Source organism: Rattus rattus, chromosome 11, assembly GCF_011064425.1.
Source record: "Rattus rattus isolate New Zealand chromosome 11, Rrattus_CSIRO_v1, whole genome shotgun sequence".
Classification (NCBI taxonomy): Eukaryota; Metazoa; Chordata; class Mammalia; order Rodentia; family Muridae; genus Rattus; species Rattus rattus.
In genome coordinates, this window is record NC_046164.1 from 17,117,767 (window position 1) to 17,135,347 (window position 17,581).

Here is a 17,581-nt window from a genome sequence, read left to right on the forward strand (position 1 = left end):
GGAGAGAACTGTCACCAAGATGAAATGTGGGAGAGAACTGTCACCAAGACGCAGGAGCCAAATTCAGCTGCAGCCCCTGCAGGTGTCAGAGCCCCCAGCCTGCACAGTCTTGTGTGGAAGGTGGGAGATGGGTGTCATGGAAGATGCTACATTCAAGCCTTTCTCAGATAACACTGGGAAGTGCAGGCCCATAAATTCCCTTCAGAGATAAGCTTCGGAGGAAGCAAGTTTAAATTCTAAAAACCATATTGAAAAGCATAGGCGTTCACCACATGATATAGTAAATGTGTACCGCCCCACCTGAGATCGCAGGTGTGTACCTCCCCACCTGAGATCGCAGGTGTGTACCGCCCCACCCCACCTGAGATCGCAGGTGCGTGGCTCCAGGAGCTACAGCTCAGGCCATCAGGCGTGTACAGCGCATACTCCTACCACTGAGCTGTCTCCCTGTCCGCAGCCTGTTGACTTCATTGTTCATCTGCTTGGGTATTTTACATGTCAGTTTTAAAGAGAAAAGCCTACAACTATCTATAAGAAAACATTAGTTGGAGCTAGAGCGACTCAGTGCTAAGAGCAGCAGTGCTCCCCCAGAGGGCCTGGTTTGGATTCCCATCACCCATATGGCGGCAGACACTAACTCGGTTCCAGAGATCCAATGTGACCTGGTGGAGATCCACTGGGAATGTTAGGGATCCAGTACCTTCTCAGGCCTCTGCAGGCACCAGGCACACATACACTCCACAGATTTACATGCAGGCAAAGTATTCATACATATAAAATTGTTTAACTTATTAATATTGTAAAATATCACTGTACTGAGCCCAAGGCCTTAAAGCATACTGAACAAGCTATATTTATTGGTATATTTATTGTGGTGCTGAGGATGGAGCCCACAGTCTTGTGCTTGTTATGTGAGCTCTCTACCTCTGAACTACACCCTCAGCCTCATTCTAATAGACCTTGTTCAAACCTACAGGACTATTACACCATCATAGAAACGCCAATGGATTTAAGTACAATTAAGAAGCGGCTGGAAAACAAGTATTACGAGAAGGCTTCCGAATGCGTAGAAGACTTCAACACGATGTTCTCAAACTGCTACTTATACAACAAGGTGTGGGTCTGCTACTTACAGAAACAAGTGTCCCGATTAGAAATGCTCTGTGCTGGTGTTGAGGGGAGTGGGGAGGGACAGTCTGAAACTCAGTTTCCGTGTGCTGACCTCAAACTGGAGATCCTCCTGCCCCAGCCTCTGGATGCTGGAGTTAGAGGCATGGCCATCTTGTCCAGCTTACACGTTTTTATTGCATGTGCTGGTTTTGTAATATTTGGTTATCTTTCTCTTCGTGTGTGAACATGTGTAGCGGTCAGGGCTTCATCTTCTGCTACAGTGGGCTGTGGGGCAGGGCTGAGGCCCGTAGGCTCACATGGAAAGTGGTTTTACGAATTCTGAGCCATCTCACTGGCCCTAATTTGCATATTTTAAGAAAAATGTTCTCATTGGATTTCATCATTTTTATAATTAATCTGTTTGCTCAACTTGTTTTCAGCCACTGGCTGTATTTCTACCTAAAGCTAACTGTAACCTGAGAGACTTGAGGCAGGGGGATTCTGTGAGTTTAAGGACAGCTTGAGTACAGTGTGAGACGCTGTCTCAAGAAGAAAAGGAAGCCGCACTGGTGGGCTGGCTCTCTGTGGCCATCGTGCAGGGTTTCCTCTGTCCTCTTGATGTCTTAGTCATGGCTGAGCACCTGATGACATGCTCACTTGGTTACATTTTCTAGCTGTTCCCTAAGGTGGAAACCTAATGACACACTTGGCAGCGCTGAGGACAGAACCCAAGGAGGTTTTGTTTTATCAGGGTGTCAGACGGCAGCTTTCACGTCCACTTAGCTTTGTTTTCCTCAGCAGCACAGGAATGCCAGGGGACACTACAGGAGTGCACATTGTGTAGTCATTGACTTCCTCAGAAGAGCTTTGCTCAGCAGTGCCAGCCTAGTCAGGAGCGGAAATTCCAACTGCAGGCCCCTTTCTGTGTTGCTGTGTGGGTCAGAAAAGTCACTCCGACCCTTTTGTAAAGGTGAGGGGTTGGCGTTAGAACTAAGTTCTTTCCTGCCACACGATCTGAAGAGAAGGAAGAGGTAAGGCCTGCCGAAGAGTGCTGAGCTACACTCACAGAGAAGTGGGACATCGCAGCCGCCCCGCGCATCCTTAGCGTGTTTCCAACATGTTTTCTAGCCTGGAGATGACATTGTGGTTATGGCCCAAGCTCTGGAGAAGTTATTTATGCAGAAGCTGTCTCAGATGCCACAGGAAGAGCAGATTGTGGGTGGCAAGGAGAGAATGAAGAAAGGTAAGGCAGAGCACACTGTCAACAAACAGTGACGCTCTGTGTGCATGTGTGTGCATGTGTGTGCGCCCATGTGTGCATGTGTGTGCATGCGTGTGCATGTGTGTGCATGCGTGTGCGCCCGTGTGTTAGATAGAGCAAACCATAAATAAAAAATAGAATCCTTCAAAACACATAGACATGAGGAAGTTCTTTTATATCCAATTCCTTTGAAACAATATGCCCATTTAAACAGTCTCCTAAATGACATGGGTGGCTGTCATGTAAGAGTGCAGCCATGTTTAGGTCACATGATGATATTTAGCACATTGTCACCTGGTTGACTATAGCGGCTGTTGCTATTCTTGGTGGCTCTTGTGTCTGTACTGTGCTGTGTTGATAAGAGGGCCCAAATGGACTGTAGCTCAGATTGAAATGTTATTGGGTCTAAGAGTTCTTTCTCCTCTAGTTAAAAATATTTAGCTGACTGAGCTTGTACCCCCTTTCTTGACTTATATTTTGAGATAAGGTTTCTCTGAGTTGTCCCGGACAGCCTTCAACATATGTCCTTCTGCCTCTTGAGTGGCCAGGATCACCAGCCTGTACCACCAGAGCTGATCAAGACATATAAAACTAATCCTAATATTCAAATAGGTTACTATAGAGCATCATCAAGTGTTAATTGATTTTGTATCAGCAAAAATATTTATCTTTTGTGTTCGCAAATGTTAAACAATTTATAGTTAAAAGGCTGAAATACAGAAGATTATAGCAGGTCTTGCTAGACATCATTTTCATTAATGTACTGTGTGTGTACCTTTTCTTATTTTTGACACATTTTAAGATGGGTTATGTCTAATTGTGAGGGTTTTCTCAATCAGTCGTGCATGAATGATACTCACCATAATATCCTGTATTCCATCCATTTAATAATAAATTATATAATATTTGAACTGAAAAGATGCTTTTTAAGAAAGGAAATATGAGGCACGATATATGTGTATTCCCATGGAGACCAGAAGGAGTTGTCAAATCCATTGGGAATCCAGATGGTTGTGAGCCAGCGTGTGGTGGAAATCAAACCTGAGCGCTTGGGGGATCATATAGTGCGTGGTTTTAGTCACTAACCGTGGCTCCAACTCGTATGTATCTTTAAATTTTTCTTTTCCGCCCTCCATTCATCCCTCCTTCCTTCCCTCTTCCTATTTTTGAGGCAGGATGTCACATAGCCCTTCAAGCTCACACTCCCTGTCGGGGAGAATGGCCGTGAGGGCCCAGGTCTCTCGCCTTCCCTTCCCATGTGCCGAACTTGTGAGCAGAAAACATTGTCCCAGCTCTTACATGCCGTCATCTTTTTCCTTCTTCTTCGTTTTCTAAAGATTTATGTATTTGTGGTATCTGGAGGGACCTTTAGAGGCCAGAAGAGCTGAAGGTAAAAGCAGTTGTAAGCTGCCAAGTTGTAGGTACTGGGAACCCAAACTTCAGTCCTCTAGAAGAGCAGGAAATAGTCCTAACCACTAATAGTCCTTTCCCAGTCCCTTGAATTTGTTTCTTAAAGAAGCATTTAATATATATTTTTCTTTTTCCAGGAGTCAGGAGTGAAGCCAAGGTCTTGTATATGCTAAGTCTGTGTGTATCACCAAACTAGATCCCAAATCCTTTTGGTTTTTCATATCGAGGCAGGATCTCATTAAGTTACCCAGGCTGGCCTCAAATTCACGCTCCTTCTGTGTCAGCCTCCTTCTTAGGTGGGATTACAGGCATATGACAACTATACTCAGTAAGACTTTGTTCTTTTCCTGATTACAGCATGTTAATTGTGCAAACACTGTCTATGCTCACAGTCCCCTTCCTCGTTACTTTATCTCCTCCCCAACCCCTAATGATGGCCTTTCTGAGGAAGCTATGAATGGCTTTTGAGGGTAGACATGCTAATTAATATTCCAGTAGCAGGCATGGGGCTCCTCTCTCCCTCACGCTTGTTTCTGTCCATGTTCTTGGTGGTAGCCATTCTGACTGGGTTAAGGGAGAACGGCAAAGAAATTTTTCTTTTCTATTTTTTCCTTTTCGGATAAGATCTTATAGATGGCAGGCTGGCCTGCCATCCCTTGCGTAAGCTATGACTGCCCTTGAGCTCCTGATGCTCCTGCCTCAGCCTTGCTCAGCCTTTTCTTTTAAAAATGTAATTGCGATTTTCATTTTTCTAACTTTACTTAGGTGTATGTGTCTAGGTCTGCATTTCAGTGTGCACACATGCAGTCAGTGCCTGTGGAGGCCAGAAGCAGGCATTGGACCTCCTAGAGCTACAGTTGCAGACACATGTGACCGTCCATTGAGGGTGCTGGAAATCAGTCTCAAGTCCTCTGCAAGAGCAGCACGTGTTCTTAACCCCAAGGCCCCCTGCAGCCCCTGATCTGCATTTTCTTGGTGACTAGATGTTGAACTGGAACGTTTATTTGCTCACCTCATACTTCGTTCTTGACATTGGCTTTTCAGTCGTCTCTCCACTGATAGCTGAATTATTCATGTTAGTTCTTCCAAGTTTTTAAAAAAGATTTTAAAACTGAAGATACTCTGAGTGTGCCTCTGTGTCTGTGCTTCTGTGTCCCGTGTGTTTTGTATCTCTGACTGTAGACTCAGATGACCGTAACCATGTAGGTTTATTTCTGAGTCGGAGCCTACTTCTTGTTGTTGATCTTCAGGTTTTATTGTTACTTGCTTTCTTTGGCCTTCAACACACCTGGCTTAAATTTAACTTCCCAAAATTACACTTGATATTATCTCTCAGGAATTCAGCGTCTTGGACCAATTCTTTGGGGAATTATGACCAAGTTGTCAGCAGCAGTGTATGGGACTTACTTTTGCCAACTGAATTCGATTAGAATAGGAAATGAAAAACTGATGTTTTATATTATCAAGTATTTGACTCTGGTTCACATTTCACTAGATATCCAACAAAAGACAGCCGTTTCCTCTGCTAAGGAACAAACTCCCTCCAAATCGGCAGAAAATGTGTTTAAGCGACAAGAAATTCCTGCTGGGTTTCCTGATGTCTGTCTGTCTCCCTTAAACATGGCACAAGAGGCTCCCCCGACCTGCGACTCACAGACTGTGGTCCAAGTAAGTTGTGTGTGTGTGTGTGTGTGTGTGTGTGTGTGTGTGTGTGTGTGTGTCTGTGTGTGAGCCTAGTCACGCCTATGCGGAGGTTCTGCCCTTTTTCCTAGAGACAGAGTCCTCCACTGAATCAGAGCTCGGCTGGCAGCCAGTCAGTCGGAGCAATCCTCCAGCTCCTCCCTCACAGTGCTGGAACTACAGGTGTGGCCATGCTTGGCTTTGACATGAGTGTTGAGCATAAAGTCAGATCTTTCTGTATGCAGAGCAAGTGTTGTGAGCTCTTAGCTTCACCGTGGCTTAAACTTGTTTTATTTCTAAAATGTTTATACTTTTAAAAAGTTGACATGAAAATTGTTTGTTAGCATGGAGTCGTTTTAAAAATATTTTGTATTTTTATTTTTTGTGCATATGTGTGTTTGTGAATGTATGTTTGTATGTAGGTCACATGTGTATGGGTCACTTGGAGGACAGAAGAGGGCACAAAATCCCCTGAATGGGAGTTACACAGGGCTGTGAGCCATGCTGTGACACCATGTCTGCCCATTTATTTCCCTGTCGTGGATAGCGACCTAGGGTAGTAACCGAATGTTAGCGATTTCTTAAGTAGAATTTGGACCATTTTACTATCTTGATGGTATTGCTATCAAAAGCTGCCCACCTTGATCCAAGTTTGGAGGTGCAGTCCTGGAGTGCTAGCACACACTCAAAAGGCTGTAGCAGAGGTCACTGCTTGGAGAAGAGTCTGGAATACATTTGAGAGCAGCCTGGGCTACAGAGTAAAACATAGCAAAACCAGTTGTCCACAGTTACATGGGAGGGTTTTTTCTATTAATGTAGCAATTACAATGGTTTCTTAGTTTTGTAGCATTATGGTCCATGCCACCACACCTGGCCTCTATAGTTTACACATTAAGAGTGTATATCTCCGCTAATTCCATGATCTCAGAAACATAATTGGTATAAACATGACTTTGATTTTCCGTCTTTCATTTGTCTTTTAAGAGTTATACAAGATTTTTTGGACTGTGGGAAGGACCATCAAAACTATTTGTTCTGTCTGTAAAATCGGAATTAACTCTAACTAATATTTAATACATGTGTGTGAAAATCCTCTCATAAAACTTGGTGTTGGCAATTGTTTCTCCTGTTTGATAGTGCATGGTGCCTCCTTAAGTGCTTCTTGTTGAACTGTTCTTTAGATTACAAAGGGTGTGAAGAGGAGGGCGGACACAACAACTCCTACCACTTCCTCAGCTAAAGCAAGTAGCGAATCCCCTCCGCCACTGAGAGAGGCGAAGCCAGCGACTGCGCCAGTGAAGGAAAACACAGTGAAGGGCGTCCTGCCAGACTCTCAGCAGCAACACAGGGTTTTAAAAACGGTCAAAGTAACGGAGCAGTTGAAGCACTGCAGCGAGATTCTTAAAGAAATGCTTGCCAAGAAGCATCTGCCGTACGCATGGCCCTTCTACAACCCTGTGGACGTGGATGCTTTGGGACTCCACAACTACTATGACATTGTCAAAAACCCCATGGATCTCGGAACGATCAAGGTAAATACTGCCTGAGTGGGAAGAGCTTGCTCTCCTTGTCTTGATTGTAAAAGTGTCCCATCATTGCAAAGAAATCGGTCCAATGTCCAGGAAACTGAAGACCATTACATCAGAGTACTAACACTGAAGAGGACATTGGGACGCTTTAAATACATCTTGCTTTCCTGTAAACACAGCCATCTCACGAGCTAGTGGAGATTGAACTAGGGCCCTCAGTAATCTTACACAGCATCTCCTGGCCCTGGCTCTCTTTAAAGCATGGCTTTGTTTCGTTATTTTTATTAATATAGTAAAGTTTGTTAACTTGCTACTAAACTTTGTGTTTGCCCTCGTTTCTTGTATTCTGCTGTCTCCCTCCAGATTTGTACTGTTAGTTAAAATTCAAAATCAGTGGTCATTTTTGTGGATTTATAGACCGTAAACTCAGTTTTTACATAGACGGCCATTTTCTCTCAACACTTGGATGACGTTCCAGCATCCGTTTGCTGTCATTGCTCCCACATGCTGTGTCTCCTCTCTCCAGCCAGCACTCGTTTATATGCACCTTGTACTGGGAGTTAACCTTCTCAGTGTGAGGATCCACGTCATCAGTTTTTAACTGTGACATCTTAAAAGAGTACTGTTTTATTTTTCAATACACACAAACTCAGACCCTCAGGTTAAAGAGTACTATCTGGCCAGGCAGTGGTGGCTCCCACCTTTAATCTCTCAACACATGGAAGGCAGAGGCAGGCAGATCTCTGAGTTCTTCAGCCAGCCTGGTCTACAGAGCAAGTTCCAGGATAGCCAGGACTACCCAGAGAACCCCTGTCTCAAAGCCCCAAACAGACACACACACACACACACACACACACACACACACACACACACACACACACAGAGAGAGACAGAATGTTGTCTGAATAGCCATACGTTGGGATGTAAGTAAGAGTCTGAAGTTTAGTGTATCTCAAGGAGAGAAAGTAACTTGCAGAATAGTTGTGAGGTAAAGAAAACAGTTCAGAGCACTATCTTAGTACTTAAAGCATAGGCAGGATGTGAGGGAGACCAGGGGAGGCCACGGTGGGAAGGAGGGCAGGTCTTAAGAAAGCTGCTGCAGAGAAACAAGATCCCTGTTAAACGTGAGAGTCTCGGCCTGACTCAGGACTTGTGGTGTTTTCTCTGGGAGCTGGGTACATACCAGCTAGGCTGTCAGAGGGTTCCTGAAACAGGAAGATGTGGACTTTAATTCAGCTCTGAAATCATTCTCATTTGTCACTAATGTGCCTGGTAGAGATTACACTGGAGACAGAGTGATGCCTCAGTGTTTAAAGCCCTGTCTGCTCTTGCAGGGGACCTGGGTTCAGTTCCCAGTGTCCACGCAGTGGCTTACAACTGTCTTTCCTGGAAAGTTTCAAAAGACCCATCCCTTGCCTGCCTCTTTGGATACCTGGCATACACATGGAACACCAACATACATGCAAGGAAGATATATAAACTTTTAAAAGAATCAGGAGGCAAACACAGGGTAGATCTCTGAGTTCAAGGCCATCCTGGTCTACATAATAAGTCCCAGAGAAATCCTGTCTCAAGAACAAAACAAAATGGTGGGTACATCCTGTACCATCCAGCCTAGCTCATGACACTTGCCTGGTGGATGCTGGGATCCATGCACCATTACACCTGACCTTGCATTTCTTTAATTTAAAACGAGCCTCACGTAATTCGCCTGTTTGTTGGTCTGTGGGTCGTAACCCACATCCCTGTTACTCTTATACTTCTAAAGTCTTTTCATCGCTGTCTCACTGTAGACTTTCCATTTCAAGACAGTCTGAAGTGCTTTCCAGTCGATTTTGCCCACAATGCACCTTTCATTCTCTTTACTTGTAAATGCTCACTGATTTCTTTTGTACATGTAAAATTTGATAATATAGAACAATGTTTGACATTTGTTTAAAAAATGCACATAATGGTGTCCTCCCTCCCTTCTTCCCTCCCCCCTCTTCCCTCCCTCCCCCTCCCTCTCCCTCCCTCCCTCCCATTTGCTTACATTCTGGTTAGCACACAAAGAGGTGGGGTCCTGTGACTCTTTCCTTTGTTTCCCTTTGCTCTTTGCTTGTTGAGACAGGCTCTCATGTAGCCCAGGCTGGCCTCCCAGAGCTGGGTTACAGAGATGCACACTGTGTTGGCCGTGGCATTTCCATAATATACATCACTATACTTCGTTCTTGTCTGCCACCCCCATGGCTCCTTCTGCCACGTTCATCCCCGTTATTCCCATTGATAGGACCCTCTTTCCTTTGAAACATACACTCTATTACCTTCTGTCGGTCCCTTTCTGCCTCCTCTTTACTGCTCTTTGTACTTCCATACTGCACATACAGCTTTACATATATGTACATGCTACACATATATACACACAAATGTGCAAAAATTTAAATCTAGATCCCTCACATAAGAGAAAGCATTTGTCTTCCAAGTCTGTCTTATTTCACTTAACATAATTTCAGTTCTGTTTTCCTACAAAACTTAGAAGGTTTCATTCTTTCTTAGAGCAGAGTAAAAATCTATTATGCGTGTGCCACATGTTCATCAGTCATCCGATGATGAGCACCTCAGGTGGCTTTACATCTTGTCTGTCATGCACAGAAATGGCAGCAATCATGATTCGCTGACTGAGAGTCCTTTGTGGACTTCGATGAGATGCAGGACCATGTGGGGCAGCTCTCTTTTGCATTTTTAAAGGACACCCCATACTGATTTCCAGAGAACCTAATATAGATTGCCATTCTCACCAGCAGTGTATAGAGTACCATTTTCCTGTATCTTCCCCAGTTTATGCTGGTTTTCCCCCTCTTGATATTAGCCATTCTGACTGTGGTAAGATAGAAAATCCACGTAGTTTTTTATTTTTGCCTCCTAAGATAGATAAGGATATTGAACACTTTTAACTATCCATTGGCCATTTGCGTTTCTTCCTTTAAGAATTGCCTATTACATTCACTAGTCTCCCTTATTTTAAATGATGTGAGGTTTGTTTGCATGCGTATATGTACGTGACAAATCTCTATAGTTTCTAGCACTAATCTTCCTCTTGTGGTCTAGTTTATAATCATTCAAGACTTCCTTCCATCCATAGGCTGTCTCTTGATTCTGCTGATGGTTTCTTTCTGCTACATGGAGTTTTTAATATCAAATAATACAACTTATCAATTCTTGTTTTTTATTTACTGAGCTGTTGGAATACTTTTTCAGAAGGCTGTCTATGGTTGTGTTTTGATTCCTCCCCTCCCGCACAGAATCTCCTTTTCATTATTGGTATACTGGAAAAAGCCACTGGTTTTGTTGTTGTTTCTATACCCTGCTGCATTGCTCCCAGTGTTTGTCAGCCCCGGAGGTTTTCCATGGAGGCTTTAGGATCTTTTAAGTACAGAGTCACGTTATCTACACGCAAGAGCTCCGACCCTCCCTTCCCTCGTGCTATCTTTATTTCTTTCTGTGCTCTCACTGCTCTAGCTGGATTGAATAGGAGCAAAGAGAGTGTGTTCCCTTGTCCTAGTACTGACTGCAGTGGAGGTTCATTTGTTCCCCATACACATGAAGCTGCTGTGGGTTTGTTGTCTGTGCACCTTAAATGTTGGGCTGTCATCTCCTTATCCTTAGTTCAGGGATTTTACCATGAAAGAATGTTGGCCTTTGTCCAAGGCCATTCTCCATTCTCAAAATGATAGTGTGGACTCCTCCTCCTCTGTGCTTTCCCTGGGTCACTGGCTGTCCTCTGCAGGTCGTGGTCCACTTCCTTCCCTTGTTCCCCTGGTTTTAAATCTCCCATAAGGTCACTGATCACTTTTACTAGTTTACAGTTTAAATCTTCATCCAATGTTTTATTCCATCCCATGTCTTTGAATTCAGTAGCTAAGGAAAGGTATGCTCTGTTTGGAGAAGTCACCTTGCTTTCTCGTGGTTTTGGGAGAGTGTGGGTTTCTGTGTGTTGTGTACATCTATTTGTTATCTTTCCTGGTTTAATTTGTTTTTTTTCTTAAGGAATAGCTATGAACACCACTAAAACAAGAGAAAATAACTTTTTAAACATGAGATATAGAAGTACAGTGAAAATTGATTAACAATCACTAATATACTATTTATAGTTGGGAAACAGAAAATGGCAGAGGGCCAAAGTTTAAAACAATGATTAAATATAAAACCAGCTAAAGAATAAAGTTATGGCAGGGAGGAGAGGAAGAGGGAAAATAGAAGCAAGGATAGAAAAAGAGAAACAGGGAAGGAGAAGAATCTTCTGAAGGAGAAAATACATAGTAGTGGGAAAATAAACATGGAAAAAATTACTCGATAACGAGAAAATAAAAAGTTATAATGCGAGGAGATAAGAAAAGGAGAACACGAGAGCTGGGGTTTTTAATACATAAATCAGGTAAGATCAGCCCTATTGGAAGCACAATAGGAAAACATCAAAAGGGAGACTGAACGGAGACGAAAATGGATTATATTAAAATAAATTTTTAAAATGAAAGCTCTTCCTGAATTGGAGAGATGATGGGCATGGAGAGGTGGCTCCCCAGGTCCACTTGCAGTCAGGCCTTACAGCCTGAGTTAGGTCCCCAGGACCACATGGAAGAAGGAGAAAGCTCACTTCTGTGGCTGTCCTGACCTCCATAAGAGAGTTGTTGCACACACATACACATGGCACAGCTTGGGGAGGGGCAGAGCAAGAAGATGCAGAGCAACTTGGAGATGGCCAGCAACATGCACAGGCCAGCTGACTTGATGCCTCCACTTTAGCTATGTCCTGCAGTTGTATATCGGGTCTGTGCTGCTAAGCTGTGGCCTGTGGACTGGGCAGCTTCTCCTGCCCTCTGGAAGATCCCTAGTTTCGACCCTTGGTACAGCTAATATTCTGGCCAAACAGTTTCTTACAATGGGAGAAGGCAAAGCAACCAAGGGGCTGAAATCTGCAAACGCAGCCCTGCCTTCAGTTTCAAATGCACAGCATTCATTGGTCCCTGCTGGGGGTGTGGCCACAGGCTTCGGGCATGTCCATTGCAGCTGCAGAGTTCTTGGACCACAAGCATGAACCTCCTGGCAGGTGGGTGGCTCTGCCCATTGACCTCAGGCTTGGGTGTCAGCTCTAGCCAGTTGGTTGGTGAGGCTGTCTCCAGGCCCCTAGGTATCTTCTACCCTCATGGCCCAGGCAAGACTCCTGTCTCTTGTCCCTTTGGTTTGTCGAGTTCTTGCCCATCTGCTCCTAGACTTATCATTCACATTGGGTCTGTGACAGATTGAATTCAGGCTCGAATGGGACCTAGGCTGCAGCCCTCTGAGCTAGGAGATCTTTCTCCCTCTGCCAATCCCTCCTGCTCAAAAGGTCACTGTCTCAGCCAGGGCCACAGCTGGATTAAAGGCCTGTGAGAACTGTGGGTAGAACCACTCAGTGTCTTTCCCACTGGGGATGCCTGGCTTGTTTGGATGTAGTTTGGACTTCTTCCTCAAGTACGAAGCCATACTGCTGGCCCTGTGTCTGGCTTCAGGCTCTCTTTGCTGTTTCCCATCTTGTTGCCCACCTTTTTTTCCATATTTTTAAGCTGCCCATTTACGAATTTTCAAAATTCTTCCTTTTCTCTGGGATGAAGGCTTTTTTAAGAGTTTTTTTTTTTTTTTTTTTTTTTATTCTCCCAACATGCATAGAGGCAAATATCTAGGCCATCGTCTTACCCAGACATTGGAATATTTTCACTGTGTTATTTTCTCCGTTTCCCAGTACATCTGAATCGTTCCATGTGAATTGACTTTAGTTGTTTGTGAACCTTTGTAATTTTTCCTTAACTCAGGGGAAAATGGACAAGCAAGAGTATAAGGATGCATGTGAATTTGCTGCAGATGTCAGGCTGATGTTTATGAACTGCTACAAGTACAACCCTCCTGATCATGAAGTTGTGACCATGGCCAGGATGCTTCAGGTGAGGTTTCACCCACTCTCTGAGCGCTTACCTTTGAGCACGATATACATATTTCTGAACCATCAAGAGACAAAGGACACCCTCTGTCCCTAATCGTGCTATGTAATGTGTAAATTGCATGTTTCATGGTGGGGTTTCTCCTCTTGGTTATAAGCTTTAGCGGCACAGTTGTTTAGAGGAAGCTTCCTACTTTGCAGAAGAAATCGATCAATGAATCGTTAGTGAGAAGAGGGTAGCAGGTCCCTGGTGGTACTGACTGAACCCTGTCCTGCTTCAGGAGAGGGCCCAGTTTTGAGTCGTGGAAAGGTAGAACTGTATATGACATGACTGACCTTAACTACCAACAAAGGTCGATCCTGCTGAGAGACATAGCGGAGGCGTGCTGAGGCACGGAGTATGTGCATCATGTTGCACTTCCTCTGGGGCGTCTTAAAGAAGTCTGCCCAGATATGTCCATGTGTACTTTTTTTTTTCTTTTTTTCGGAGCTGGGGACCGAACCCAGGGCCTTGCGCTTGCTAGCCAAGCGCTCTACCACTGAGCTAAATCCCCAACCCCCCATGTGTACTTTTAAAGGTGTTCTTTTCACCACATTAAATCAGAAATGGAGAAAATCAAACCAGGTGGTGCATGCCTACAGTCCCAGCACTCTGGAGGTGGGCAGGAGGATTTCAAGTTCCAGGGCAGCCTGGGCTACATGGTGCACTCCAGGCCAGCCTGGACATGGTGAAACTCTGTCTCAAAATAAACCAAAAAATGTGAACAGGTTAATTTTCCATTATAGGATGTTTTTGAAATGCATTTTGCCAAGATTCCTGATGAACCTGTTGAGAGTATGCGTGCATGTCACCTTACAACAAACAGTGCAAAAGCCCTCAGTAGAGAAAGCAGCAGCGAGGCCTCCTCGGGGGACTGCTCTTCCGAAGACTCTGAGGACGAGCGAGTACAGCGTCTTGCCAAGCTTCAGGAGCAGGTGGCCGCATAGGATGCAAGTGTTGATGGTCCCCAAGCTGCTAGTCTGTGACGAAGTCCTCGCAGATATTCAGCTTTATAGTTAGATCACCTGATGCCTACAGCCGTAGTCACAGCACCTGATGCCTACAGCCGTAGTTACTTTTTGGCACATTTGCCATGTTTAATATTTCCCACTTAAATATCTGTATGCTATGCAAGTCTAGAGGCACTGCCACCTCCTCTTCCTCCTCCTCTTCCTTCTCCTCTTCCTCATCCTCTTCCCCCTCCGTTCTCATCTTCCTCCTCCTCTTCCTCCTCTTCCTCCTCCGTTCTCGTCTTCCTCCTCCTCCTCTTCCTCATCTTCTTCTTCCTCCTCTTCCTCCTCCTCTTCCTCCTCCGTTCTCCTCCTCCTCCTCTTCCTCCTCCTCTTCTTCTTCCTCTTCTTCCTCCTCTTCCTCCTCCTCCTCTTCTTCCTCCTCCTCCTCCTCTTCCTCCTTCTCCTCCTCTTGGAACTGTCTCATGTGCCTGGCTCGTCATGAGCTTGTGCTCCTTCTGCCTCTACCTCCCAGCGCTGGATGGCTGGCGTGCACCAAGATGCCTGGGGGTTATTTACAACTCTGCTCCTTGCATTCCTAGTCTGAGTAGTTGGTTCTTATAATGTCTTACGTTTTTAAAATGAGGTAACTTGCGACTTTCTGTGATAAAATAGTTAACTTTGCTGAGGTCATGTCTGAAGAATAGGGCTGGAGAGGTGTTCAGCAGCTGTCAGCACTGGCTGCTCTTCCAGAGGTCCTGAGTTCAGCACGTGTGTCAGGCTACTCACAACACCTGTACCTCCAGCTCCACAGGCACCTGTACATACGTGACCACACATACATACACACACGCTTATATAGTATGTATAATATATACTATATAATGCATCTTATATTATATATATATATCTTTTGAAAGAAACTTTAACACTGAGAAATGTTAACTGTTCTTGGGCTGTTTTGATTTTATTACTATACTATATTATACTATACAGTTTGTTTATTATTCATTTATTTATTTATTTATTTATTTATTTATTTATTTATTTATTTGTATGCCCTTCAAAACACTGAACTTCCAAAATAAAGCAAAATCCTGAAGGAAATAGAATACAAAATGAGTTTCACAAAGGGTGGCATGTCTATGGAGTACTATGTTTTTTCAAGTATCTTTAGTGCTTTAGATACTAGTTTAAAGGCTTTTGTTTATTTTTCCTTTCCCAGCTTAATGCTGTTCATCAGCAGCTACAAGTTCTGTCCCAAGTTCCATTACGTAAGCTGAAGAAAAAGAATGAGAAGTCTAAAAGGGCACCCAAAAGGAAAAAGGTTAACAGAGACGAGAACCCAAAGAAAAAGGCTAAGCAAATGAAGCAAAAGGAGAAGGCCAAGAGCAAGTAAGTATGCTCAGTGAGTGAATCTGCCTGGGAGGCGAGCTCGGTGAAGGACCGCACATTTAGCCTCTGCAAGGTCCTGGTTCTATCCTCCTGCCTAGATTAAGTAACTGATTAAGATGAAATGAATGTCTGTGTGATGTGGGTGCATTGTATGAAATTCCCACATCAATAAAATATGTTTAAAAACATGAAACAAATATCTAATTTTGTTACAGTCAACCAAAGAAGAAGAAGCCACTTTTGAAATTGGAAGAGGAAGACAATGCGAAGCCTATGAACTACGATGAGAAAAGGCAGCTGAGCTTGGACATAAACAAACTGCCTGGAGACAAGCTTGGTCGAATAGTTCATATAATACAGTCAAGGGAGCCTTCCCTGAGGAACTCCAACCCAGACGAGATCGAGATCGACTTTGAGACTCTGAAGGCATCCACACTTAGAGAACTGGAGAAGTACGTCCTGGCCTGTCTGAGGAAGAGGTCGCTGAAGCCCCACGGTAGGCCAGGCCCCGCCCATCCCTAGGTCCCGCCCCACCTTGCCTCTAGGCCCCGCCTCAGGCCCCGCCCCACCTCCAGGCCCCTCCCCGCACTCACGGTTGCTCCTCCTCTCACAGCGAAGAAGGTTGTCAGGTCTAAAGAGGAGCTCCATTCTGAAAAAAAGCTGGAGCTGGAGAGGCGGTTGCTGGACGTCAACAATCAGCTGAATTGTAGGAAACGGCAAACGAAACGTCCAGCAAAAGGTAGGTGGCGGTTTCTCCGCGCCCACCCGTGAGCCCTGACCGCTGTTAACGCTCCCTGTTTTGCAGTGGAGAAGCTGCCCCCGCCCCCGCCGCCGCCCCCGGAGCTGGCGAGTGGGTCCCGCCTGAGCGACAGCAGCAGCAGCAGCAGCAGCAGCGGCAGTGGCAGCAGCAGTAGCAGTAGCAGCAGCTCGGGGTCCGGGAGCAGCAGCAGTGACTCGAGCTCCTCCGACAGCAGCGATTCAGAACCAGGTTAGCTGGCTCGTAGGTACCGCCGCGGTGGGGGGAGTGGCCTTTCCTGTGGAGTCGGGAGAGTGTTTACTGGAGGGCCTGTGCTTTGGAGTCCAGCATCCTTAGTAACATGCACCAAGAGCCTTACTCTTTCCTTAAAAGAGACACTGTGTGAAAGGACGTGACTTGGGCCTTCTGGGAGGTCTCCTAGGAAATGTACGACATTGAAAAGCAGCGAGTGCTGTTTTACTTCTTAATAAAAACAGTATTTGGGACGCCTCAGTGTGTTCCCAGTGTACTTTGGGTCACTCTGATATGAAGTATGTCCTGTTTGGACCCTGCCTTCTGAGTTGAACTGTCGTTTCGAATTAAGAAGCCACTCACCCCAAAATTTGTAGAGAGTATTTTTTTAATTTGTTTCTTAACTATAGATTATTAACTTTGATCTATAGAAAAAGGTGGGAGTACCACATATTCTTGTACAGTTTGTCAGTTGTATTAAACCAGGTCACTCATGTTTTCTTTGTTTTTCCATCACTAGTTGTATAGCTGCCATGCGATCACTGCCTACCCCACCACAGCAGGTGTGCCATTTTAACCAAGCAGCAAATGCAGAACCCAGGGCACTTTCTTCCCTACAATTTGCTTTATTGGTAATGGGATGTTTCTTTTGAGGTTCAGTGTTTTTTGTTTTTTGGTTTTTTTTTTTAATTAAAAAAATTCCACAGAAACTTTAGGTTAAAGAATTTCTTTTTTCAGTTCACAGTCAGGGCTTACAGTGATTCTGTTTTCCTTTGGTTTTGTTTCATTTGTTTTTTTGTAGAGCTAGTCACTGCATTTGGTTTTCACATTTCTGAGTATGTAGTGGTGAACAAGTTGTGAAATTTAAAAGAATTTTTACTTTGGTTAGAATTTGATATTTTAATGCATTTTAAAATCGTTTTAGAGTTCTTATTTCATATATTTGACTTCTAAGCATAAAACAATACTGGAAAAATCCAAGTTGCATTTAGTATTTTAAATTGTAATTAACAATTGTAATTTCATCTAATAAAGCATTTGTGGCCCTAATGAGTTGCAGCACCTTGTCTTTTATTTGTAGGGTAAAACTATTATTCTGTTGGTTCAAATTATCCAGCTTAAATTTAGTAAATGCTTTGAGTGCTAGAAAAGAATGCCACATAGAGTGTCTTAGTGTAGCACCTCCCTCCCTCCCCACTTTGCTTACTGTGTAGCCTGACCTCAGTTGTAGGCCAGAGTGGACTTGAACTCAGCAATCCTCCTGC

General features: G+C 44.3%; 1 protein-coding gene across 3 annotated transcripts in view; it reads left to right on the forward strand.

The window, feature by feature from the left end:
* Nucleotides 1-17,581, forward strand: part of Brdt (bromodomain testis associated) — a 54,657-nt gene that overhangs the window by 15,720 nt on the left and 21,356 nt on the right. For 2 of the 3 annotated variants that reach the window (XM_032916602.1, XM_032916603.1), the window contains exons 2-11: nucleotides 977-1,114; nucleotides 2,239-2,353; nucleotides 5,277-5,449; nucleotides 6,643-6,993; nucleotides 12,819-12,947; nucleotides 13,730-13,918; nucleotides 15,159-15,328; nucleotides 15,544-15,824; nucleotides 15,942-16,067; nucleotides 16,134-16,316. In XM_032916602.1, coding sequence (XP_032772493.1) covers nucleotides 977-1,114; nucleotides 2,239-2,353; nucleotides 5,277-5,449; nucleotides 6,643-6,993; nucleotides 12,819-12,947; nucleotides 13,730-13,918; nucleotides 15,159-15,328; nucleotides 15,544-15,824; nucleotides 15,942-16,067; nucleotides 16,134-16,316 — 1,855 coding nt within the window. Of the gene's footprint in view, nucleotides 1-976; nucleotides 1,115-2,238; nucleotides 2,354-5,276; nucleotides 5,450-6,642; nucleotides 7,309-12,818; nucleotides 12,948-13,729; nucleotides 13,919-15,158; nucleotides 15,329-15,543; nucleotides 15,825-15,941; nucleotides 16,068-16,133; nucleotides 16,317-17,581 lie in introns of those variants that run through there. The other variant, XM_032916604.1, reaches the window with a different exon arrangement.